This window comes from Puma concolor, chromosome E3 (assembly GCF_028749965.1).
Source record: "Puma concolor isolate L17-30 chromosome E3, mPumCon1.1.hap2, whole genome shotgun sequence".
In the NCBI taxonomy this organism is placed as follows: domain Eukaryota; kingdom Metazoa; phylum Chordata; class Mammalia; order Carnivora; family Felidae; genus Puma; species Puma concolor.
This window is the reverse complement of record NC_141682.1, coordinates 25,432,654-25,458,376: the sequence shown is the minus strand read 5'-3', so window position 1 is coordinate 25,458,376 and position 25,723 is coordinate 25,432,654. Positions and strand designations below refer to the sequence as shown.

At 40.2% G+C, this 25,723-nt stretch overlaps 1 protein-coding gene across 1 annotated transcript in view; it reads left to right on the top strand.

Moving 5' to 3' along the window:
• The first annotated feature begins 229 nt into the window (after positions 1–229).
• Positions 230–25,723, top strand: part of UQCRC2 (ubiquinol-cytochrome c reductase core protein 2) — a 31,529-nt gene continuing 6,035 nt past the window's right edge. The window contains exons 1-11 of the mRNA XM_025916754.2: positions 230–385; positions 3,558–3,641; positions 3,739–3,888; positions 4,270–4,334; positions 5,844–5,900; positions 6,123–6,247; positions 8,073–8,170; positions 10,740–10,797; positions 13,325–13,420; positions 13,748–13,947; positions 23,690–23,770. Coding sequence (XP_025772539.1) covers positions 353–385; positions 3,558–3,641; positions 3,739–3,888; positions 4,270–4,334; positions 5,844–5,900; positions 6,123–6,247; positions 8,073–8,170; positions 10,740–10,797; positions 13,325–13,420; positions 13,748–13,947; positions 23,690–23,770 — 1,047 coding nt within the window. The 5' untranslated portion in view covers positions 230–352. The remainder of the gene's footprint in view (positions 386–3,557; positions 3,642–3,738; positions 3,889–4,269; positions 4,335–5,843; positions 5,901–6,122; positions 6,248–8,072; positions 8,171–10,739; positions 10,798–13,324; positions 13,421–13,747; positions 13,948–23,689; positions 23,771–25,723) is intronic.

Here is a 25,723-nt window from a genome sequence, read left to right as displayed (position 1 = left end):
GGATCGGGAGAATCCAAAGTGCGGAGGGGGGGTTGTGATGGGATGTCGTAGACGTAGAGCAGAATTACAGAGTGGATATCCGGGCCAGGACTAGAACCCAAAAAGTGGTAACATAAGTAATCTTCTGATTATTTACTTACAAAATTATGCGTCTGCCTATCCTGCGTCTTAGAGTAATTGGACTGGCCCAACCTCCTCCGGGGAGCAGTAGAGTGCTGTCCGCATAGAGAGTCCTCTTACGTAGAAAGCGTGGGAAAAGAGTGTCGCGGGGGGAGCTGGGAAATTCCGTCGTCGGCCACCATCTTGCTTTCCTTTAACCGGCTGTGACCGTGGATTATTGCAATCTTGAGCCATGAAGCTGCTAAGCAGAGCCGGGTCTTTTTCGGTGAGCACAGCCGGTGGGCTTGGGGAAAGGTTGGGGAGCAGTTTGTCAGCATGTCAGGTGATAGGGGCCGGTGGTGCTTGGTTTGGAGTTTCGGGGCCTTGGGCTTCCGTCTGCCCTTCAGCCGAATTCTGCGGGCCAAGTGGGCTGCAAGCTGAGTGGGTCGCGCATTGGAGGCCCAGCTCGTGCTACGAGCAGAAGAGACCTAACGCCGGAAAACCTGAAAAGGAGAGGGAAAGAGCTTGAGAGTGGAGGTGAAGTGACTCGGTGGAGAGACCTCTGAAGGTCACTGCTGCACTTGGCGTGCGGGAGGAGACAGCGAGTCCTGGGGGGCAAGGAAGCCAGCGAGTACCTAGCCCTCCACCCTTACCCTGTCAACCCCGGCCCCTGCTTCTTAGTGTATCACGGAGCATCAGTTTCCCCAACGGTTAAGTTGAGCTTATGAGTAAAATGTTAAGGAAAAAATAAGCAAATTTGCCGTACAGTGCTTATCACTGTGCCTGAAACTTATTACGGTGCCCCAACAGTATAACGTGTTTTTCTTGATGTTAGAGAATTCTAGGAGGGGCTCAGGGTCAGCCCTCGGGAGCCGCTTAAGACTTCTCATTCAACCCAGACAAAACAGCCGTCACTTGGGGAAGATTCCTCAAATGTCAGCGTGCTATCACTGTGGAGTGGAGGTTATCATCAGGGGAAGTGAGGAACACTTTTAAAAATCTCAGGGGCGCCTGGGTGGCTCAGTCGGTTAAGCCTCCGACTTCAGCTCAGGTCACGATCTCGCGGTCCGTGAGTTCGAGCCCCGCGTCGGGCTCTGGGCTGATGGCTCAGAGCCTGGAGCCTGCTTCCAATTCTGTGTCTCCCTCTCTCTCTGCCCCTCCCCCGTTCATGCTCTGTCTCTCTCTGTCTCAAAAATAAATAAACGTTAAAAAAATTAAAAAAAAAAAAAAGAAAAAAAAATCTCAGGTGGGCGGGGCCCCTGGGTGGCTCAGTCGGTTAAGCACCGAGTTTGGCTCAGGTCATGATCTCTCGGTCCATGAGATGGAGCCCCGCGTAGGGCTCTGTGCTGACGGCTCAGAGCCTGGAGCCTGCTTCAGATTCTGTGTCTCTCCATCTCTCGGCCCCTCCCCTGCTCGTGCTCTGTGTCTCTCTGTCTCTCAATAATAAATAAACGTTAAAAAAAAAAAAATTTCAGGCGGGCAAGGTTTGCTGCCAGGGAATACTTGGTAGTATCTGCATACATTTTTGGTTATAATACCCTTTGGGGGAACGTACCCGGCATCTAGAGGCCAGAAGTGCTGCTAACTTCCTACAGTGTGCAAACATTCCCCCACAACAAAAAATTAGCCCAAGATGCCGGTAGAATCTGGTTACTAGATAACCTAGTAACCTGCTAGAGAGTGGTGAAGAAGAACAGGGAATGGAGTTTCCCTGTGCCTAATGTTTAAATAGATATACTGTGGATATATAAAGGGCTGCCATTTAGACTACAGTATCACCTAAATTACCCTTCCTAGCACACCTAGACAAACCAGTAATTAACAACTCTGAGAGCAGCCTAGTTAAACTAGCAAAACACCCCAAAATCTCCTCCATTCCATCCATCCCCACTTTCCAGTAGATGAAAGTACTCAAAGGTAACAGAACTGGAGAGGACTAATGTAAACAAATTGTAGTAAACTTGAAAACAATTAATGTTCCCAATTATATCACTTACTTTACAGAAGAATAAGTTTATACATATTTGGGTATTAACGTAATCTAGTAATTGCATGACAATTACGAGGATAATTCTTTGCAACTGATTTGAATGGGACCAATTAAGGACGGTACATAATCAACAAAGCTGTTTCTTGAGGGAAAAGCACCTAAATCTCCCTTAACAGTGGAACTATAGATTATTCATACTTGAACAGCTATGAAAATCGAAAACCAAAATCACAAGTAGAATTAAACGTACCACACCCAGCAAACGAAATTGATAGTAAAACAAAGCTCATTGTAATTTATAATTAAAAAGTACTAATAACAAGTGAAAACTAGGAACCAACTTAGTACAGCACTGATGTTGACTATGTAACAGCCCTTCAGGACATCATAGAGGAGGGGCATTGCAGCCTCTGATGGGAGTCCTCAGGAAACTCCAGCAGTATGTGCATTTGGTTTTGGGATAACATCTCTGCTGATAACCTCAGGAACCTAAGGATGAATATTATAGCAGTGTATATCATTTGACAAAACAAACAAACAATAAAGTTATGCATTTTGGATCCATTATCCAGCATTTAAGAGGACCCTTTTACCTTTCCAGTGGCTGCATATAATAAACTGACAATCTGCTGTAGCTGAAGCTATTGTTAATTGCAGGATGATCAAAATTTATATTAGGCGAAGAAATAAAACCCTTGGTTGTGTGGTCCTACTGTAGCACGCAAGACAGTGAAGATACTGTGGAAAATATCAGGGGCTTGGAGGAATTTTCCTTGGTATACTCTCTTTTTTAAAGGTTACTAAAATGATCATGGAGATGAAGTCACTTCCCTTGGGAAGTAGGCTAAAATGAGATTCTCTGAGCATATAAGGAAAACAGTAATGCTGACATCAATAAAAGGGTATGGATGTGGCAGTCCCACACCTTTTCAGAAAAATTCCAAAGCATTCGAGCCAGGAAGAACCACCTGAAGCTTTAATAGGATGGTTATAAGAAAAAAGATGGCTAAAAGGGAAAAGAAAATACAGTAGTTCTTTACATTTAAAAAAATGAGCATTGGGGTGCCTGGGTAGCTCATTCAGTTAAGTATCCAACTTTGGCTCCGGTCATGAACTCACAGCTAGTGGGTTCGAGCCCCGCATCAGGCTCTGTGCTGACAGTGCAGAGCCTGGAACCTGCTTTGGATTCTGTGTCTCCCTCTATCTCTGCCCCTCCCCTGCTTATGCTCTGTCACTCTCAAAAATAAATAAATGTGAAAAAATTATTTAAAAAAAATGAGCACATAGGATTAGGTATTCCTTCAGGCTCTACACAAATAGAGATTTAAGTAACTTAGTAATACTAAGTTAATCAGCCAGATCCTCTCATGAAGTTATTTTATCACTGGACACCTGTTCCTTGGGCACACCAGAATATAAGACATTGTTCTTGAAAGAAATCTGGGTAACCTGTCTTTTTTGTGTTTAGAGGTTTTATTCCCTGAAAGTTGCTCCCAAAGTGAAGACCACAGCTGCCCCTGCAGGAGTGCCTCCACTTCCTCAGGACCTTGAGGTTAGTCCCACTGAGTTGCTCACTGAAACCCATACATGCCTTACTGTCTTTGGTAATATGAAAACATTGATCACATCTTACTTTATTTTAAATACAGTTTACCAAGTTACCAAATGGCTTAGTGATTGCTTCTCTGGAAAACTATGCTCCTGCATCAAGAATTGGTTTGTTCATTAAAGCAGGCAGTAGATATGAGGACTCCAACAACTTAGGAACCTCTCATTTGCTTCGTCTTGCATCCAGTTTGGTAAGCGTCTTTACTGCCTCACTTTGTTCAGAAATGCTATAGTATCATGGTCTTACAGAAAAGAAGTATAGTGGTAGCACCTGGGTGGCTCAGTTGCTTAAGCATCCAACCCTTGATCTCAGCTCAGGTCTTCATCTCAGTTGTGAGTTCAAGCCCCACGTTGGGCTCTGTGCTAGGTGTGAAGCCTACTTAAAAAAATACATAAGTAAAACAAACAAAAAAGAAAAGAAACACTATAGTGTACTTTTGGCAAACTTTAAAAGGATCTGCTATTTAGGTAAAGTTCTTTTGAGTCTAATGACAATCAGACATTAGATTGTGATACAGTGTAGTGTTTGGCAGTAAAAAATTACTAAATACGGTTGTTGTTTCTTTTTCCAGACTACAAAAGGAGCTTCATCTTTCAAGATAACCCGTGGAATTGAAGCAGTTGGTGGTAAATTAAGGTATGTTAAAAATAAGTAATAAGAGGGGCGCCTGGTGGCTTGGTCAGTTAAGCATCCGACTTCGGCTCAGGTCATGATCTCACGGTCCATGAGTTCGAGCCCCGCGTCGGACTTTGTGCTGACAGCTCAGAGCCTGGAGCCTGTTTCAGATTCTGTGTCTCCCTCTCTCTCTGCCCCTCCCCTGTTCATGCTCTGTCTCTCTCTGTCTCAAAAATAAATAAACGTTAAAAAAAAAATTTTTTTTTAAATAAGTAATAAGAAACGATGAGAACACCAAAAAATACTCAACTGTAAGAGAACTTTTCTATCTTATCAAGGTGATTAAAGATTTGTGAAGACACAAGAAGAAGGCTAATCAATTTGACAACATCAAAATGTAAAACATCTTTATGACTTAAAGTAAAAATTCAAGTAACTGGCAGTAAATATTTGCAACATAAACACGGAAATGATTATTTGGAAAAATAAAGAACTACAAATTAGGAGAGGACAAGCAAAATAGGAAATGGACGGACAAAGGATAGGAACAGTCTATTCCCAGAGTAGGAAGCCAGAAACACTGATCTTTACTTATAATCGACAGTGTCATGCCATTACCTGTCAGATTTATAAAAGGTGTTGGCAGTGTTAAGAGAATCTCGTCTACAGTTAGTGGAATAAACTGATACAAGTACTTAGGAAAGAATCAACAAATATCTAGTAATACTGAAAATGAGCATATCTTACAGCCTAAGTTTTTAATCCACATGCACAAAGACTGGAAACAATCTAAATGCCATCTTCAGGGAAATGGATAAATAAAGTATAGTCTAGTGATATGATGGGACTAGTATACAGCAGTTAAGGAATGAACTAGATTATTCTAGTTAAATGTTTTGTGGAGAAACAACAGATATTTTTAAGGTATCATTTTAAAAACAATACATAGTGCTTACCATTGTGTTTGTCTCTAGAGTGGGAAAGAGGGAGTGAAAGAGTTAGCCAGAAAAGGGTACAAAGAGATCTTCAACTTTAATTGCCATTTTTTTTTTTTAGTTAGGGTAAAATATACATAAAATTTACTGCTTTAAGTGTACAGGTCTTTGGCATGAAGTGGCTTTAGGAAACCATCACTACTATACATCTCCAGGATGTTTTTTTTGTTCCCCAACTGAAACGCTCTAGCTATTAAACACTAACTCTCCTTCTGTCTTTGGCCACCCCTTACAGTGGCCATTCTATGTTGTATGGTTTAGAGTTCTCTAGGTTCCTCCTGAAAGCAAAATCATGATATTCTTTCTGATTTCTGATTTCACGTAGTCTAATGTCTTCAAGGTGCATCCATGTGTAACATGTCAAGATTTCCTTCCTTTAAAGACTTTTTAAAATATTTCAAGCTTTAGTTGACGAATATGTGTGCTTTTATATTTCAGAATAAGTTTTCCAAAGGAATTTGTTGATTTAACAAAGATATAAGGAAGCCTTATTTTTCTGATTTAGATAATTCATTGTAATTTATTTCTGATTCAGTGTGACTTCAACCAGGGAAAACATGGCCTACACTGTGGAATGTCTGCGAGATGATGTGTAAGTATCTGCATGTGCTGAGGACATCTGCTTTTAAAGAAATCCTAAGCTGCTCAGTTCTTGTCCTTTTTAATGTGGTGTTATGACCTCTGATTTTGGTCACAAACTATAGAACACTGTGCTTACCACAAGGCCTAAAACTTAATATAGAGAGCATTACATTTATGTAGAATGGACTTTGGTTTTAAATTTTTGACGTGAAACTCTTGATGTCTTCTATAGTGATATTCTAATGGAGTTCCTGCTCAATGTCACCACAGCCCCAGAATTTCGTCGTTGGGAAGTAGCTGACCTTCAGTCTCAGCTAAGGATTGACAAAGCTGTGGCTTTTCAGAATCCACAGGCTCGTAAGTATATTTTCAGATCACATTCAGTTGCTTCTAAGATACTGGGTTTTTGAGGAAAAAAATTGCCGTTGAAATTTTCTTCTGCTTGAGTTTATAAATAACTTTTCCAAAATTTGTCTAGTTTCTTAACTGTGTTCTTTTGTTTCTAAACATTTATGTTGTTGATTATTTTTCATCTTTGATGGTAGGTAAATTAATTATAGAATCCCTGTTTTAGTATTTAGAATCCAGTGTTTTTTCAGTAGTTTGCTTACACCAAACCGAGCAACAGTTCGTAATTGGTGCTGCTATTATTGCTTAGGCAACTCACCTTTACTAGATGTTTCCAAAGGAAGCAACTTTTTTTTTTTTTTTAACTTTTTTGGTGTTCGTATTTTGTGTTTATATGATAACTGTCGACAAGTGTGACTAGCAAAACAAATACGTAAACAAGCAGCACCAACTCTTGGAAGTCACACAGGTTCGGCAGGAGCAGAAGCGTGCAGGTGGACCACTTGGGTCTAAGCAGGTGACCAGCTGCAGGGGCTCAGCATGGGATGCGCTTCACTCAGAACGCAGGCCTGTCAGTGTCTGGAACGTATGAGAGCTTGGTTTATGTTAACTAATATTATGTTAGTGATACTGTTTTACAAAGGAGTATGGTCTTCATTACTCTGGACCTCCACCAAAGAAATAGATGGCCTGTAAGTCATCTTTTCTACAATTTTCTATTTCTTCCCTGCTGTTAGCAGTGAGGTTCCAGCCTTCATCCTTTCTATCTGAACAGTTATTGCTGTCTCCTGGCTGGTGTCTGCCCCCAGGTCTCCATCTTCGTCCGTCTCCCACATTGCCATCAAGCGATCCTTCATGAAAACCGTTTAAAGGCTTCTCAGCCTCTGTTGCATAAAGTTCAAACTCTTCAACTTAGCATGTGTGATAACTTTCACCATCTGACCCCTGCCTACCTCCATCGCTTTTTGTTCTATCTTCTTCCCCTCCCAACTGCATTTCCCCTTTGAATCTGTTATCCTACTGGATGCTTTTGTCTGTTTTCTCTGCCTGAAATGCCACTCCCTAATCATTCTCCTGGGAAACACCTACTCCTTATGTAAGACTCATCCTGGATTTTACTTCTGGTGCTCCTTCCTGATTCCCACTGCCCTTCCCTTGTGCCCCTGCTGCTTTTTTCACATCCTGCTGACATCAGCTTCATCATGCTTTCACAGTTTTTCCTCTCAACATTTTGAGGGCAGGCATTGTGTCTTACTCATGTCTCTATTTCCAGCACCTAACACAGTGCCTGGCATAGAGAAATTGCCCAAATAATGAGCAAATGAAAGGGACATACCTCAAAGACACTGACTGAAGCAGGAAAGCAAGAACAGTGCCAGTCACCAGTGAGGAGTGCAGTTTGACCTTCGAGAGCTAGTAAGATGACTTAACACTGGCACTTTCATAGCTCTTTTTAACCTGACAACTCCTCATTACTTAGAGAGCCTGGGAGTAAAATTCAGGTAAATGACTTACCCAAGATCACATGGCATGTTGGTAGCAGAGCTATAACTCAATTCAGACTTGCTGAAACCCAGACCATTATAGTTTCCAGACGATACCAGGTAGATGAGAGAAGTGATCAGGTGGACCCCGTGATGTAGAAGCTGCTTTCACATAATTTCTTGCTTTTCTCAGCACATTCAACTGGCAGAATTTTAAAATTCAAGCCTTAATCTTAACACTTGAATGCCATAAGGTGACCAAAATTGTAGTCTTATTGCTTTCCAGGTTCTGAAAATGTTGACTTTATTTGAATTGTATTTCCACAAGTGCTTCTTTACTTATTTTACAGGTGTCATTGAAAATTTGCATGCTGCAGCTTACCGAAATGCCTTGGCTAATTCCCTGTATTGCCCTGATTATAGGATTGGAAAAGTGACACCAGATGAGGTACTGGTAAAACACATTACCTTTTACAGTGTGCTGCTTTTCACTGCCATTTCAGGTTTGTTAATTTTTCTTTTCATCTTCAAATTTTAAAAATTCACCTCCTGGCTTTTTTTTTTTTTTTTCCATCAGCTTGGCTTTTTAACTAAAATTCTATCTGAACAATTTTTACAGCTTTTAACTTAAAGTTTTGAATCACAAAAGGAATATATGAATTTCAGAAAAATCCAGAACAAGTAAAAAAGGAAACATTTCACATACCTAAAGTCACTGAATGTTACTGCCTAGATATATTTTCCTCTAGACCTTTCTCTGTTTATATGTGTCTTTTTAAAGCAGTATCTAAATGTTAAATTTAGTAATCTTGTGACCAAAAGTCTTCTTTAACTCCTCTGAATAGGCAGATAGGAATGAACCCGTATCACTTCCCATCCCTCGTTAGCCTGCTTACTAGCTCATTCGCCTCCTCCAGCACACTGGCCTCACTTTGCTGGCAGTACAGACTTGCCACATGTCACAGCCGTATGTATAACCTAAAACTTCACTTCTAAAATGTGAAACTGAAACCTTGAGTATCAAACCTGCAAGTGTAGATATGCATATATAATCTTAATTTCCTATTCTATCCCCCCCCCAAATTTTTTTTATCAAAAGATATTGAGAAAAATTTGCAAAAGAAAGAGAAGAATTGGGAACTATTAATACTCGCAAAGTATATATAACTTGGAAATTAAGGTTTTATTCTTTCATTTCTGGTTAGCCACTAGAGCAAACTGAATTGTATATTCTATCCCTTTACTCTTTTATTTCCTGGTTAGAAAACCATCCACTTATCAATCAACAGTTTAATGCCTCCCATTCATATGGCACTTTAAAAAAAATTATAACTGATATGATCCAACTTAAATGCTAAGCATTTTTCATAAGACTGGCCGTCAGTGAGTTCTGAAATTTTTCAGAAATCAATTTCACCCATGTGAAAATATATTATTAAGATAACTAAAAGAATATATAGAGCAAAACATCTACAAGAATGTCAACTGTAAGATTGCTTATAATTGTGAAAAATGAGACACAAGTTAAATACCCAACTTTCTGGGACTGAATAACTCACTTAGTTATCTGTAGAATGGACTTATTCAGTCATCCAAAAATACTGATACGGAAAAATTCCGTAGCATATTATCAAGTGAAGAAAAGACAATTTACAAATAGGATATACCATAGGGTCCCAATTTTAGAAAATAAAGTGTGTGTGTGTGTGTGTGTGTGTGTGTGTGTGTGTGTGTGCGTGTGTCTGTCTGTCTCCTGGGCAAGATGTTAACCATGGTTATCTCAAAATTATTAGCATTTTTAATTGTGTCCTTAAAGGAAATCCTAAAGAAATTGGTGGTAGACTACCTTGAGCAATGGCAGCATTCGGTAGAAAAAAAATATATATATGACTTTCCAGGGTGATTCCAGAGATTTAAGCACCATTGGCTTTAGGGCATAAATTGTGGTAACTTGATTCAGTCTCATTACCTTAGCCTAGTGATTTTTAACATTATGACCCATTCCCAGGGAACTTTTTTTAGCCAATTTCTTATACCCAGAATTTTTAATATCATAGATACACTCTGTGTTTATATATGTATACATATATATATTTGTATTCTATATATGAAAGGAGTAAAATGTTTTTCTTGCCCCCAGGAGCCAATTTTCAGTCCCTTGGAAGCAATAGTGGGCCTGTTGAGAGTATGTTTTAGCCCTACTTTTGTATGTTAGGTCCAAATAATATAAACCAGTGATTCGCAAATCTCACTGATCTCAGATCACCTGGGGATTCATTGGATGGGCAGATGGTTGGTTTTAAATCAAGATTCTGATTCCACATTGAATCTAGTATATCAGTTTGTAGAGTGGGCCTAGGAATGGGGTGGGGGTCAGAGACAGTGACAGTGTTTGTTTTTGTTTTTTAAGCTCCAGCTAATTTTGTTATCCAGGTTGGAAACCCTGATATAGACTGTAATATCCTGACAAGGAACCCTTCAAAGATGAGTGTGAAGGATATAGGAGGGATATGGTGATATAACTGTTAGCCCTATGGTAGAATGTTAGTGGTACCTTATTACTGTCTATAAAGAGACAAAAGAAATCTGATGCACATCTGCTAAAATCATAATAAAAATCATAAACTTAGTCTCATTTTTTTTCAAGTTCAAGCCAGTGTGTGCTCTGATTTTTTCAGGCCTTTTTTAATTCCTTTTTTTCAGTACAGATTTATTGAGATATAATTCCTGTACTGTATAGTTCACCTACTTAAAGTGCACAGTTCAGTGGTTTTCATTATGTTCATAGTTCTGTAGCCATCATCACATTAAGTTCTAGTTCTGAATTTCAGCAATAGTTTTAAAAATTAAATCCGTATTAAAAAAAAATTAAATCTGTATAATTCAGCACTAGGTAGTCTAGTTCACTACAGCAGCCTTTAAGCCTGAGTTTTTATTTTCTCTTGCGCTGCAGTTTTAATTGTTAGTGTTTTGTATTTCTACCTATATAACCTCATAAATGTTTTTAACTTCCTCAGTTACATAACTATGTGCAGAACCATTTTACAAGTGCGAGAATGGCTTTGATCGGACTTGGTAAGTTGGGAATTGCTTGCAGGTCAGTTTGTTTCCTTAAGAACAGTAACTAATTGGGGCGCCTGGGTGGCTCAGTCGGTTGAGCGTCTGACTTCAGCTCAGGTCATGATCTCGTGGTTCGTGAGCCCCAGCCCCGCATTGGGCTTTGTGCTCATAGCTCGGACCCTGGAGCCTGCTTCAGATTCTGTGTCTCTCTTTCTATTTCTCCCCCACTCGCACTCTGTCTCTCTTTCTCAAAAATAAATAAATATTAAAACAAAAAAATTTTTTTAAAAGAACAGTAACTAATTATGTGAGCACATGATTGAATGAAATTTGATAACTCAGTCCTCTGTTTATGTTTACAGTCCTCAGGCACTATGTGATGGGATTTTAATTCTCAGGTTGTTTTGTTTTAGAAAGCAGAATTCAACATTTATGTAAAAAAAATTACAGTATTTGAAAAATCTTTGACAAAGGACAAATGTCTCTGAGCAAAGAGCTTTAAAAGTATTTTTGTTTTTGTTTTTAAAGATGTATAATATAATTGAAAATAGGCAAAGGGCACGAACAAGTCATGGGGAAAATGTTTGTATATATGTGTATATGGCCAATTATTTTAAAAAAAATAGCCTCACTAGTAGTTAAAAGCTTCTAACCCGTGACATTGGCAAAAATTAAAAGATTGACACCACCCAGTATTAACCAAGGTATGGAGAAATAGGCACTCTTAAAAATTGTTGGTGGAAGCATAAACTGGTCCATTTTTGGAGGTCTCTTTAAATATATTAAAATTCTAAATGTTGACAGCTTTAGACCCAACAATTTTATTTTTAAGCATTTATCATACAAAAACAGTTGGTCAAGTTTACAAAACAGTTGCACAAGGATATTATTTGCAATATTGGGTTTTTTGTTCATTTGTTTTATAAATAACACTTTAATAGAGGTATCATTCACATACCATAAAATCCACCTTTTTAAAGCGTACGATTCCATGGGGTTTATTATATTCAGAGAGTACTATGACTATTAACACTGCATAATTTCAGAACATTGTCATTATCCCCAAGAGAGGCTATATTTATTAGCAGTCACTCCCCTGTTCTACTTCCTCGCCTTTGACAACTGCTAATCTACTTCCTGTCTCTGTAGAATTGACTTGTCTGGACATTTCATATAAATAAAATCTCATAATATGTAGCCTTTTGTAGCTGGCTTTTTTTCAGTTAACATAGTGTTCCCAAAGTCCATCCCTATTGTAATGTACCAATGTTCCATTCCCTCTTCTAGCTAAAAAATATTCTATTATCACTTTTTGTTCATCCATTCATCACTTGGACATTTGAGTTGTTTTCACCTTTTGGCTATTGTAAATATAAATATTCATGTATAAGTTTTTGTTATATGCCTGTTTTTAATTCTTTGGGGTATATTATTAGAAGTAAAATTGCCAAGACATATGGTAAGTGTTTAACCGTCTGAAGAACTGCCAGACTGTTTTCTGTGGCAGTTGAACCATTTTAGTGTTTCCACCAACAAGTGCACAAGGGTTCCAATAACTACACTTTCTCACCAACACTTATTATCTGTCTTTTTGATTATGACCATCCTTGTGCGTGTGAAGTGGTGTCTCATTGTGGTTTTGGTTTGCATCTCCCTAATGACCAAGCACATTGAACATCTGTTTTTGTGCTTTTGGGCCATTTGTATATCTTCTTTGGGGAAATACACATTCAGGTCCTCTGCCCATTTTTTAGTTGGGCTGTTTGGTTTTTTTATCATTGAGTTGTAAGAGTCTTTGTATATTCTAGATACTAAATCCTTATCAGATATGTGATTTGCAAACATTCTTCCCCATCCTGTGGGTTCTTTTCACTCTCTTGAAAGTGTTCTTTGATGCACAATGCAATATTGGTTTTAAAAAGTTTTTTTTTAATGTTTATTCATTTTTGAGAGAGGGAGAAAGTGAACAGAGGAGGAGCAGAGAGAGAGGGAGACAGAATCAGAAGCAGGCTCCAGGCTCTGAGCTGTCAGCACAGAGCCCAGCACGGGGCTCGAACTCACAAGCCAGGAGATCATGACCTGAGCTGAAGTTGGACGCCCAACCAACTGAGCCACACAGGCGCCCCTGCAATATTGTTTTAATAGCCAACTATTGGAAACAGTCCATCAAAAAGGGATTGATTAAATAAATGGTGGTACATCCATAAAATGGAATTCTTTATAACCATTAAATGTTTGCTGTAAACCACTCACTTAGATCTAAATTACAAAAGACAAGTTAGAAATAATATAAATAAACACCATTTAAAAAAAAAGGAAAATGATAATATTCATATGTGTGTAGTAAAAAGTTCTAGATGAGTATATAGTAAAGTATAAGTGGCATCTCAGGGAGGGTAGCATTTTGGGAGCGTACTCTTGTTTTCTTTACTGTTTTTTTCTATAAAAACTTGACTTGTACAATCATGTATTTAAAAGAGGTATTTTACAATTGTGTTTTAGAAATGATGGTTCTATCTTGGTTTTGTTTCTGTTGAAATAGGTGTGAGTCATCCTGTTCTAAAGCAAGTTGCTGAACAGTTTCTCAACATGAGGGGTGGGCTTGGTTTACCTAGTACAAAGGCCAGATATCGTGGAGGTAAGTAAGCATTTTGTTCTGTTAGGACTAATTTATCAGAAGGATGTTCCACATCAGAATAGCATATTGGTGTGGGATAGGCCTAATTACTTACCACCAAACAGACTCCGTGTGGAAGGAAGGGAATAGATTGGTTGGGAGTTGTGTATTAAACGTGTTGTGTATGTGTGCGTGCGCGCTGTGGGGAGAGCAGAATGACATGCTAAGAGCACCAGGCCACAGGAAAGTTTAATTTCAGTGAGTTAATACTGTGTTGTAGAGAATACAGAATAAAACCTGTGGGAAACAAGCCCCTTTCTTCGTCACTCTCTCCTTACATGGCACCAGGTGAAATCCGAGAGCAGAACGGAGACAGCCTCGTCCATGCTGCCCTTGTAGCAGAAAGTGCTACAATAGGAAGTGCAGAAGCAAATGCATTTAGTGTTCTCCAGTATGTCCTTGGTGCTGGACCACACGTCAAGAGGGGCAGCAATGCTACCAGCTCTCTGTACCAGGCCGTTGCCAAGGGAGTTCACCAGCCATTTGATGTGAGTCTGAATAGTCAGTATCTCTCCTTTTGTTTTTAAAGGGTCAGTGTGTATGATGTAGTCCTGTTAATCTGCTCTTCAAATAAAATCTTTGTAAAGTTGAAGAGATAGCCAGGCTTGAGTTTAGTTCCTTAGAGGATCTAACTAAAAACTTACTGTCTTTTCAATTATATTCTAGTGTAGAAAGAAGTAAATGCTTAAAAAGTGAGAGATTCACACTTCAGTTCCCTTTATTTTTTTTTTAATGTTTTTTTTTTTTTTAATTTTTTTTTTAACGTTTATTTATTTTTGAGACAGAGAGAGACAGAGCATGAACAGGGGAGGGGCAGAGAGAGAGGGAGACACAGAATCTGAAACAGGCTCCAGGCTCTGAGCGGTCAGCACAGACCCCGATGCGGGGCTCAAACTCACGGACCATGAGATCATGACCTGAGCCGAAGTCGGACGCTTAACCAACCGAGCCACCCAGGCGCCCCTTAATGTATATTTTTTGAGAGAGAGAGAGAGAGAGAGCGCGAGCGCACAGGGGAGGGGCAGAGACAGAGGGAGACACAGAAACCGAAGCAGGCTGCAGGCTCTGAGCAGTCAGCACAGAGCCCGATGGGGGACTCAAACTCACAGACCATGAGTTAATGACCCGAGCTGAATGAAGTCTGATGCTTAACCGACTGAGCCACCCCGGTGCCCCAGTTCTTTGAAGTTCTAGATATTAAACATTTTCCTAGATTCTAATTAGTCTTTTTTCTAGATTTTCTTCTGTCCCCTTGTGTTCTTATGGCTACTTTGTGAATTTCACTGCACTTTCCAACCAAAGGTACAACATATACACTAAGAAACAGTTTATGGACCCACCACTCCAGATTGAAATTAAGTTAAAATAGAAAAATTATGACATTTAATTTTAACGAAAAGCCATGTTCCTCTCAAACACACCTTTTGTAACAGTGAGGAAAGTGCTAAAGCTTTCAAAATAATGATACTTCAAATCAAGAGAATGTAAAATGTCAGCCAACAAACTGTTATGTAATGAGTACCCCTTGTTTGCCCAGTGCAATACCCCACATGACCTTCAGCAAAAGCAGTAAATGTATTGAATTTTAGGACTAAATATTGGTCGTGATTTTACAACAGTATATGGCACAAGTAGATAATCTTTGGCCATATGACACTTAAGAGTGGAATTAAAATCAGTGGTGTCAACACGAAATGAACCAACCTTTTAGAGTCCAAAAGTAAGAAAGAGTTTTATTGGAGCTCCAAGTTAGGACAGCTGGCCAGGAAACTTGCTCTTCACAGGGAAGAAAGTGCTCCAGAGAATGAACAGTTTTTACAGGGTTATGTACTTTTTACGTCCTGTGAAAGCTCTAAAGATTATAGATTCTCATTCAGGCAGGAATCACAATTTTACTGTAAAGAAACGCAGGAATCTGAGCACTGATTGTTATCTCCTGGACAACATGGTTTTCCTTTAGGCTACTCATTCACAAAGCAGATCTAAAGTGCGTGTGTGGTGGGTCATAAACCACGCTTTTGATTTGAACAAAGTTTATGATACGCAGTCCTGTTGACTCAGAAAGAAATCTAAAATGATTTCCCTGTATATCAGGCCTTCAGAGCGTTTTTCTCTCTTAAGTGATAGTTTTTAAACCTTTTTTTTTTAATCCCATATAGTTCCCCAACTGCAATGCCCAACACAAAAATTTCCACTTTTAAAAAAATTTTTGAATGCCCACTTGACATTGAAAGCCTTGGAATCTTCTGTACAAAGCCTTTGGTGTTCCCTGGAGCACAGTTTGAAAACCATTATCTTACATTAGTTCTAAATTAAATTATAGCTGCTACTTTTTAAATTTCTTCTACATGTCATCTCTCCTCATTCATGGTCTATTCTGGGTTTTTTTCTTCATTCTTACTCTTCACCATTGAATGTTAATGATGCTTTTGGGTGGCTGGAGTTTAATTCTAAATCCAGTGACATAATTTAACAGAAATTCCTACTTCAGCATTTGGCCAGAAATTTGGGGTATGAATAAGATAGTCTCAAAATTGTAATTAAACTTCAGGTAATTAAAGAGCATTTCTTCTTGTGGTGCCTGGGTGACTTAGTACTTTGGTGTCCGACTCTTGATTTTGGCTCAGGTCATGATCTCACAGTTTGTGGGTTTGAACCCAGTGTTTGAGCCTGTGCCATTTGTGTGAAGCCTGCTTGGGATTTTCTCTGCCCACCTCTCTGTCTGCCTTTCCCCCACTTGCACCCATGCTCTCTCTCTCTCAAAAATAAACTTTAAATTAAAAAAAAAAAAAATCATCTTTTTTTTTTTTTTTTTAATTTTTTTTTCAACGTTTTTATTTATTTTTTTTGGGACAGAGAGAGACAGAGCATGAACGGGGGAGGGGCAGAGAGAGAGGGAGACACAGAATCGGAAACAGGCTCCAGGCTCCGAGCCATCAGCCCAGAGCCTGACGCGGGGCTCGAACTCACGGACCGCGAGATCGTGACCTGGCTGAAGTTGGACGCTTAATCGACTGCGCCACCCAGGCGCCCCAAATCATCTCTTCTTATGCTTTATATTGGCCAAGTCAGTGGTTCTCAAATTGTAACATACATAAGAGTCATCTGGAATTATTTTTAAAATGTGGCTTTCCAGATTGCATCTACAGGGATCTGGGTGAGTGAATCTGTTGTAGAAACCTGAAAGTCTTTTTTTTTTTTTTTTTTTAATATGAAATTTATTGTCAAATTGGCTTCCATATAACACCCAGTGCTCATCCCAACAGATGCCCTCCTCAATGCCCATCACCCACTTTCCCCTCCCTCCTACCCCCCATCAACCCTCAGTTTATTCTCAGTTTTTAAGAGTCTTATTGGTTTGGCTCCCTCCCTAACTTTTTTTTTCCCCTTCCCCTCCCCCATGGTCTTCTGTTAAGTTTCTCAGGATCCACATAAGAGTGAAACCATATGGTATCTGTCTTTCTCTGTATGACTTATTTCACTTAGCATAACACTGTCCAATTCCATCCACATTGCTACAAAAGGCCATATTTCATTCTTTCTCAATTGCCAGGTAGTATTCCATTGTATTTATAAGCCACAACTTCTTTATCCATTCATCAGTTGATGGACATTTAGGCTCTTTCCATAATTTGGCTATTGTTGAAAGTGCTGCTATAAACATTGGGGTACAAGTGCCCCTATGCATCAGCACTCCTGCATCCCTTGGGTAAATTCCTAGCAGTGCTATTGCTGGGTCATAGGGTAGATCTATTTTTAGGAACCTCCACACTATTTTCCAGCGCGGCTGCACTAGTTTGCATTCCCACCAACAGTGCAAGAGGGTTCCTGTTTCTCCACATCCTCACCAGCAACTATAGTCCCCTGATTTGTTCATTTTAGCCACTCTGACTGCATGAGGTGATATCTCAGTGTTGTTTTGATTTGTATTTCCCTGATGAGGAGCGACGTTGAGCATCTTTTCATGTGCCTGTTGGCCATCTGGAGGTCTTCTTTAGAGAAGTGTCTATTCATGTTTTCTGCCCATTTCTTCACTGGATTATTTGGTTTTCGGGTGTAGAGTTTGGTGAGTTCTTTACAGATTTTACTAGCCCTTTGTCCAGTATGTCATTTGCAAATATCTTTTCCCATTGTGTTGGTTGCCTTTTAGTTTTGTTGATTGTTTCCTTTGCTGTGTAGAAGCTTTTTATCTTCGGGGCGCCTGGGTGGCGCAGTTGGTTAAGCGTCCGACTTCAGCCAGGTCACCATCTCGCGGTCCGTGAGTTCGAGCCCCGCGTCAGGCTCTGGGCTGATGGCTCAGAGCCTGGAGCCTGTTTCCGATTCTGTGTCTCCCTCTCTCTCTGCCCCTCCCCCGTTCATGCTCTGTCTCTCTCTGTCGCAAAAATAAATAAACGTTGGAAAAAAAAATTTTTTTTTTAAAAAAAAAAGAAGCTTTTTATCTTCATGAGGTCCCAGTAGTTCATTTTTCCTTTTAATCCCTTGCCTTTGGGGATGTGTCAAGTAAGAAATTGCTGCAGCTGAGATCAGAAAGGTTTTTTCCTGCTTTCTCCTCTAGGGTTTTGATGGTTTCCTGTCTCATATTCAGGTCCTTCATCCATTTTGAGTTTATTTTTGTGAATGGTGTAAGAAAGTGGTCTGGTTTCATTCTTCTGCATGTGGCTGTCCAATTCTCCCAGCACCATTTGTTAAAGAGACTGTCTTTTTTCCATTGGATGTTCTTTCCTGCTTTGTCAAAGATGAGTTGGCCATACTTTTGTGGGTCCAATTCTGGAGTCTCTATTCCATTGGTCTGTGTGTCTGTTTTTGTGCCAATACCGTGCTGATTTGATGATTACAGCTTTATAGTGGAGGCTAAAGTCTGGGATTGTGATGCCTCCTGCTTTGGTCTTCTTCAATATTACTTTGGCTATTTGGGGTCTTTTGTGGTTCCATACAAATTTTAGGATTGCTTGTTCTAGCTTCGAGAAGAATGCTGGTGCATTTTTTATTGGGATTGCATTGAATGTGTAGATTGCTTTGGGTAGTATTGACATTTTAACAATATTTATTCTTGCAGTCCATGAGCACGGAATGTTTTTCCATTTCTTTGTATCTTCTTCAGTTTCCTTCATAAGCTTTCTATATTTTTCAGCATACAGATCTTTTACATCTTTGGTTAGGTTTATTCCTAGGTATTTTAAGCTGCTTGGTGCAATTGTGAATGGGATCAGTTTCTTTATTTGTCTTTCTGTTGCTCCATTATTAGTGTACAAGAATGCAACTGATTTCTTTACATTAATTTTGTACCCTGCGACTTTGCTGAATTCATGTGTCAGTTCTAGCAGACTTTTGTTGGAGTCTATCGGGTTTTCCATGTATAATATCATGTCATCTGCAAAAAGTGAAAGAAAGCTTGACTTCTTCATCTTTGCCAATTTTGATGCCTTTGATTTCCTTTTGTCATCTGATTGCTGATGCTAGAACTTCCAACACTATGTTAAACACCATGGTGAGAGTGGACATCCCTGTCGTGTTCCTCATCTCAGGGGGAAAGCTCTCAGTTTTTCCCCATTGAGGAAGATATTAGCTGTGGGCTTTTCATAAATGGTTTTTATGATCTTTAAGTATGTTCCTTCTATCCCAACTTTCTCAAGGGGTTTTATTAAGAACGGATGCTGAATTTTGTCAAGTGCTTTTTCTGCATCGATTGACAGGATCATATGGTTCTTTTCTTTTATTAATGTGATGTATCACATTGATTTGCCAATGTTGAACCAGCCCTGCATCCCAGGAACGAATCCCAGTTGATCATGGTGAATAATTCTTTTTATGTGCTGTTGAATTCGATTTGCTAGTAGCTTATTGAGAATCTTTGCATCCATATTCATTAGGGATATTGGTCCATAGTTCTCTTTTTTTGCTGGGTCTCTGTCTGGTTTGGGAATCAAAGTACTGCTGGCTTCATAGAATGAGTCTGGAAGTTTTCCTTCCCTTTCTATTTTTTGGAACAGCTTGAGAAGGATAGGTATTATCTCTGCTTTAAATGTCTGGTAGAATTCCACAGGGAAGCCATCTGGTCCAGGACTCTTATTTGTTGGGAGATTTTGATAACTGATTCAATTTCTTTGCTGGTTGTGGATCTGTTCAAGTTTTCTATTTCTTCCTGTTTGAGTTTTGGAAGTGTGTGGGTGCTTAGGAATTTGTCCATTTCTTCCAGGTTGTCCAGTTTGTTGGCATATAATTTTTCCTAGTATTCCCTGATAATTGCTTGTATTTCTGAGGGATTGGTTTTAATAATTCCTTTTTCATTCATGATTTTATTTATTTGGGTCATCTCCCTTTTCTTTTTGAGAAGCCTGGCTAGAGGTTTATCAATTGTGTTTATTTTTTCAAAAAACCAACTCTTGGTTTCATTGATCTGCTCTACAGTTTTTTTTTAGATTCTGTATTATCTATTTCTGCTCTGATCTTTATTATTTCTCTTCTTGTGCTGGGTTTGGGGTATCTTTGCTGTTCTGCTTCTATTTCCTTTAGGTGTGCTGTTAGATTTTTTATTTGGGATTTTTCTTGTTTCTTGAGATAGGCCTGGATTGCAATGTATTTTCCTCTCAGGACTGCCTTCGCTGCGTCCCAAAGCGTTTGGATTGTTGTATTTTCATTTTCGTTTGTTTCCATATATTTTTTAATGTCTTCTCTAATTGCCTGGTTGACCCATTGATTCTTTAGTAGGGTGTTCTTTAATCTCCATGCTTTTGGAAGTTTTCCAGACTTTTTCCTGTGGTTGACTTCAAGTTTCATAGCATTGTGGTCTGAAAGTGTGCATGGGATGATGTCAAGTCTTTTTTTTTTTTTAATTTTTTTTTTCAACGTTTATTTATTTTTGGGACAGAGAGAGACAGAGCATGAACGGGGGAGGGGCAGAGAGAGAGGGAGACACAGAATCGGAAACAGGCTCCAGGCTCTGAGCCATCAGCCCAGAGCCTGACGCGGGGCTCGAACTCACGGACGACCGCGAGATCGTGACCTGGCTGAAGTCGGACGCTTAACCGACTGCGCCACCCAGGCGCCCCAGGTCTTTTATACTTAAGGGCTGTTTTATGACCCAGTATGTGATCTGTCTTGGAGAGTGTTCCATGTGCACTCAAGAAGAAAGTATATTCTGTTGCTTTGGGATGCAGAGTTCTAAATATATCTGTCAAGTTCATCTGATCCAATGTATCATTTAGGGTCCTTGTTTCTTTATTGATCCTGTGTCTAGATGATCTATCCATTGTTGTAAGTGGGGTGTTAAAGTCCCCTGCAATTACCACATTCTTATCAATAAGGTTGCTTATGTTTGTGATTAATTGTTTTATATATTTGGGGGCTCCCGTATTCGGTGCATAGACATTTCTAATTGTTAGCTCTTCCTGATGGAAAGATCCAGTAATTATTATATAATGCCATTCTTCATCTCTTGTTACAGCCTTAAATTTAAAATCTAGTTTGTTTGATATAAGTATGTCTACTCCAGCTTTCTTTTGACTTCCAGTAGCATGACAGATAGTTCTCCATCCCCTCACTTTCAATCTGAAGGTGTCCTCAAGTCTAAAATGAGTCTCTTGTAGACAGCAAATAGATGGGTCTTGTTTTTTTATCCATTCTGATACCCTGTGTCTTTTGGTTGGCACATTTAGTACATTTACATTCAGTGTTATTATTGAAAGATATGGGTTTAGAGTCATTGTGATGTCTGTAGGTTTCATGCTTGTAGTGAGGTCTCTGGTACTTTGTGGTCCTTGCAACATTTCACTCACAGAATCCCCCTTAGGATCTCTTGTAGGGCTGGTTTAGTGGTGATGAATTCCTTCAGTTTTTGTTTGTTTGGGAAAACCTTTATCTCTCCTTCTATTCTGAATGACAGACTTGCTGGATAAAGGATTCTTGGCTGCATATTTTTTTCTATTCATCACATTGAAGATTTCCTGCCATTCCTTTCTGACCTGCCGAGTTTCAGTAGATAGGTCTGATACTACCCTTACGTGTCTGCCTTTGTAAGTTAGGGCTTTTGTATCCCTAGCTGCTTTCAGAATTCTCTATTTATCCTTGTATTTTGCCAGTTTCACTATGATAAGTCATGCGGAAGATCAATTCAAGTTACGTCTGAAGGGAGTTCTCTGTGCGTCTTGGATTTCAATGTCTGTTTCCTTCCCCAGATCAGGGAAGTTCTCAGTACACCTTCAGGTACACCTTCAGCCCCTTTCTCTTTTCTTCTTCTGGAATTCCTATGATACAGATAATTGTTCTGTTTAATTGCATCACTTAGTTCTCTAATTCTCCCCTCACAGTCCTGGATTTTTTTATCTCTTTTTCTCAGCTTCCTCTTTTTCCATAATTTTATCTTCTAATTAACCTATTCTCTCTTTTGCCTCCTCAGTCCGTGCTATGGCCGCCTCTGTTTTATTTTGCACCTCATATATAGCATTTTTTAGTTCCTCATAACACTTTTTTAGTCCCTTGGTCTCTGTAGCAATAGGTTCTCTGCTGTCCTGTATGCTTTTTTTTCAAGCACAGCGATTAATTTTATGACCATTATTCTAAATTCTTGTTCCGTTATATTGCTTAAATCGTTTTTGATCAATTTGTTAGCTGTCACTACTTCCTGGAGTTTCTTTTGAGGAGGATTCTTCTGTTTTGTCATTTTGGGTAGTCCCTGCGGTGGCTTCAAACTGCAGGGCACTTCCCCTGTGCTGTCCGGAGTAACTTGTGTTGGTGGCGGGGCCATAATCAGACCAGATGTCTGCCCCCATTCCACCACTGGGGCCACAGTCAGATCAGCGTGTACCTTATCTTCCCCTCTTCCAGGGGCAGGCCTCTCTGTGGAGTGGTGTGGTCCCTGTCTGGGCTGCTTGCACACTGCCAGGCTTCTGGTGCTGCTTTGATGGGATCTGGCCAAGGATGTATTGGGGTGGATCCGCAAGGTGTACAGGGGCGGGGGGGCAGGCTTAGCTCTGCCGTCTGTGGCCCCCTGTGGGAGGGGCCCTGCAGCACCAGGAGGGAGGCAGGCCCATCAGAGGGATGGATACACAGAAGCACAGCTTGGGCATTTGCGCGGTGCAAGCAAGTTTGGTGATGGGAACTGGTTCCCTTTGGAATTTGGGCTGGGGGATGGGACAGGGAAATGGTGCTTGCCAGAGCCTTTGTTCCCCCACCAAGCTCTGTCCTTCCGGGGCTCAACAACTCTCCCTCCCAGTGTCTTCTCACCATTCCCGTTCTCTGAGAGCAGAGCTGTTGACTTTTAACGTTCCAAATGTTAAGTCTCGCTGGCTGTTAACTCACGGAGTCCGGCCCCTCTGCTTTTGCAAGCCAGACTTCAGGGGCTCTGCCTTGCCCAATGGGCTGCCCCTCTACCGCCCCAGCTCCCTCCCACTAGTCCGTGTAGCACACACCGCCTCTCCACCCTTCCTACCCTCTTCTGTGAGCCACTTGTCTACACTTAGCTCCGGAGAGTCCCTTCTGCTAGTCTTCCGGCGGTTTTCTGGGTTATTTAGGCAGATGTGGGTGGAATCTAAGCGATCAGCAGGACGAGGTGAGCCCAGTGTCCTCCTATGCCGCCGTCTTCCTCTATCCTCAAAGTCTGTATTTTTAATAACAGCTCAGGTGATCCTTACGTAATTTGTCTGCATAAACACTGGGAAACATTATACTAAGCGCTCTTGTTCACCTTAAGGAGCTTACCCCTCTGCTCAGAGTGCAGATAGCAATACCCCTGTTATCTAGAGGCTCAACTTTTCGCTACCGTGGACAGCTAAATAACATCCACTAAGCAAACATTTTCCCCCAGTCCTTTGACTTTAGTCTGTAGGAGAAGTGTAAGTGAATTGATGAAAAAGAAGTCACAATAGCAGAAGGAAGAAAGCAAGTTTGTCTAATGCCAGAGCCCACAGTCTGTACCCCTCAGCCATACCGCATCTGTAATAATAATGTTCACACATGAATGTTTAACCTTTAATCATCAAAAGAAGGTTAGAAAGTACCCAGCAAAAAGTAAAGGAATAATCCATTTTAGATTTAAGTGAAAAAAGTTAAAACCATTATAGTTTTGAAAGAAGTAACCTGTATACAAAACACTGCAGTCATTAACAGAACTGGTTACATGAAATATTAATATATTTTGCTTATGCTGTGAAGGTCCAAGTTTTTGTCTATTTGGGAAATTTTGCCCTGATTATCTAGTAAAAGGACATACAGTAAAATTTCATTATATTTCAGGTTTCTGCTTTTAATGCCAGTTACTCGGATTCTGGACTCTTTGGGATTTATACCATTTCACAGGCTGCTGCAGCTGGAGATGTAAGTTGCAGACTCACTAACTCTCAAGTTTTTTTCTCCTTCATTAACATGTTTTTAGTAAAAATAGTGAGTGAGTGAATGCCATGACTTATCAGAGCTCCATATAGTGTAGTACCATTGAAGTGTGTCTGCAGTGGAAGGAACTTAAAAATGTATACTCGTGCTAGCAGGAAAGAGGGAAGAAGTGCCTCTTTCTTGGCTCTGTTTGGACAGATGACATTGAGTTGTCTCTTGGACATCTGTATTGAGAACTCAGGTGAGGTCAAGGCCAAGATGTACATTTGGGAGTCCTCAGTATAGAGATTGTATTGAAGTGAGGGTTGTGTGTAAAAGACTGTAGGAAAAGAAAGCTGGAGCTCAAGTTCAGGGAAGTGCCACCAAGTAACTAAGGAAAATGGCCAAGAAAACAGGAAGAAAAAGAAGAGAACCTGGTATTTTTGGAGGCCAGAAAAGAGAGAATGATTAATATAATTTTGATCCACTGTGGGTTAACATCCATTTAGTTACCACAGGGAGCTCTAGTAGTTATAGCAAACTAGGACATCATTTGGCAGTATTATCAGTTTTCACCAGAGTGTTGGAAGTGAGCTAAAATTTATAGTGTTAAAGAATAAATGAGAGGCATAGGCAGGTGGAGCTCAGACTTACAGGGAAGTAGGTTGTAGTTTTGGAAGAGTTTACACACTGAAAGTAAAGAAAGATTGGAGCATATATAGGAGATAGGAAATTATAAATGGATCGGATCTGAAAAAGCAGGAGCAGATGGGATGTAGAGTACAAGTGGACATTTTAGCCTTGGACACAAAGACTGATGTTGGGAGAAGAGGATGTCAAGAAGATGCAGAAGTTCATTCCTGATGAGGTAGGAGGCGACGTCATGTCTTACAAGAACGGAGAGGGCGCCTGGGCACTCAGTCACTTAAGCGTCCAACTTTGGCTCAGGTCATGATCTCATGGCTCATGAGTTCGAGCCCCACGTCTCTCAGCACACAGCCCACTTTGTTTTTAAAAAAAAAAAAAAAAAATTTTTTTTTTTAATGTTTGTTTATTTTTGAGAGAGCGCAAGAGCGCACACACAGGCAGGAGAGGGGCAGAGAGAGAGGGAGACACAGAATCTGAAGCAGGCTCCAGGCTCTGAGCTGTCAGGACAGAGCCTCATGCAGGGCTGAAACCCATGAACCATGAGATCATGACCTGAGCTGAAGTTGGCCGCTTAACTGACTGAGCCACCCAGACACCCCACACAGAGCCCACTTTGGATCCTCTGGCCCCTTTTCTGCCTCGCTCGCTCTCAAAAATAAACATACATTAAAAAAAAAATTAAAAAGAATAAGGGAGGAGAGTTTAAAGAAAAGAATGAGATTTGGGACAAATGAATGGCTAGATGCATGGAATGGGCCTCAGTGGTCGTGTAGATGGCTCCTTGAGATAGGAGACCACAAATTCATACTGTAGTCACGCATTTCCCTTATTACACATATGTTGCATATTACAGTCACTTCATAATCTTTCTTCAGTAGTATTCCTAATGGAGAAATGGAGGAGGCAGGTACTAGGGGTGATCCAAGATTGGGAGCCTGCAAAGGAGGCAGGTTAGAAGTCTGGGCAGATGGCAAGAGAGTGGGGCACACTGGCAAGAGTAACTGTGACAGAGAAGTGAAGCAAAAGGACCTCATAGATTGAAAGTGGACAAATCAGGGAACTAAAGATCTTGATAAAGTGAAAGAAAGGGATAGTGTGATTAAAGGCTTAGGCCATGGGACTTGTAACTGGGGATTTCACAGAGCAAATTTAGGTCATGTCCAAATGCTGGGTGTGGCTGTAGAAATGGATAGCTAAAACACAGGGGAAATGAAGGTCCCAGTGTAGGTGATTAGGGATAGGTCAGTAACCCAGAATGGTGCCAAGGTCAGGATGGAGAAAATCATGGGCCAGGTTTATGAACTTACCCAA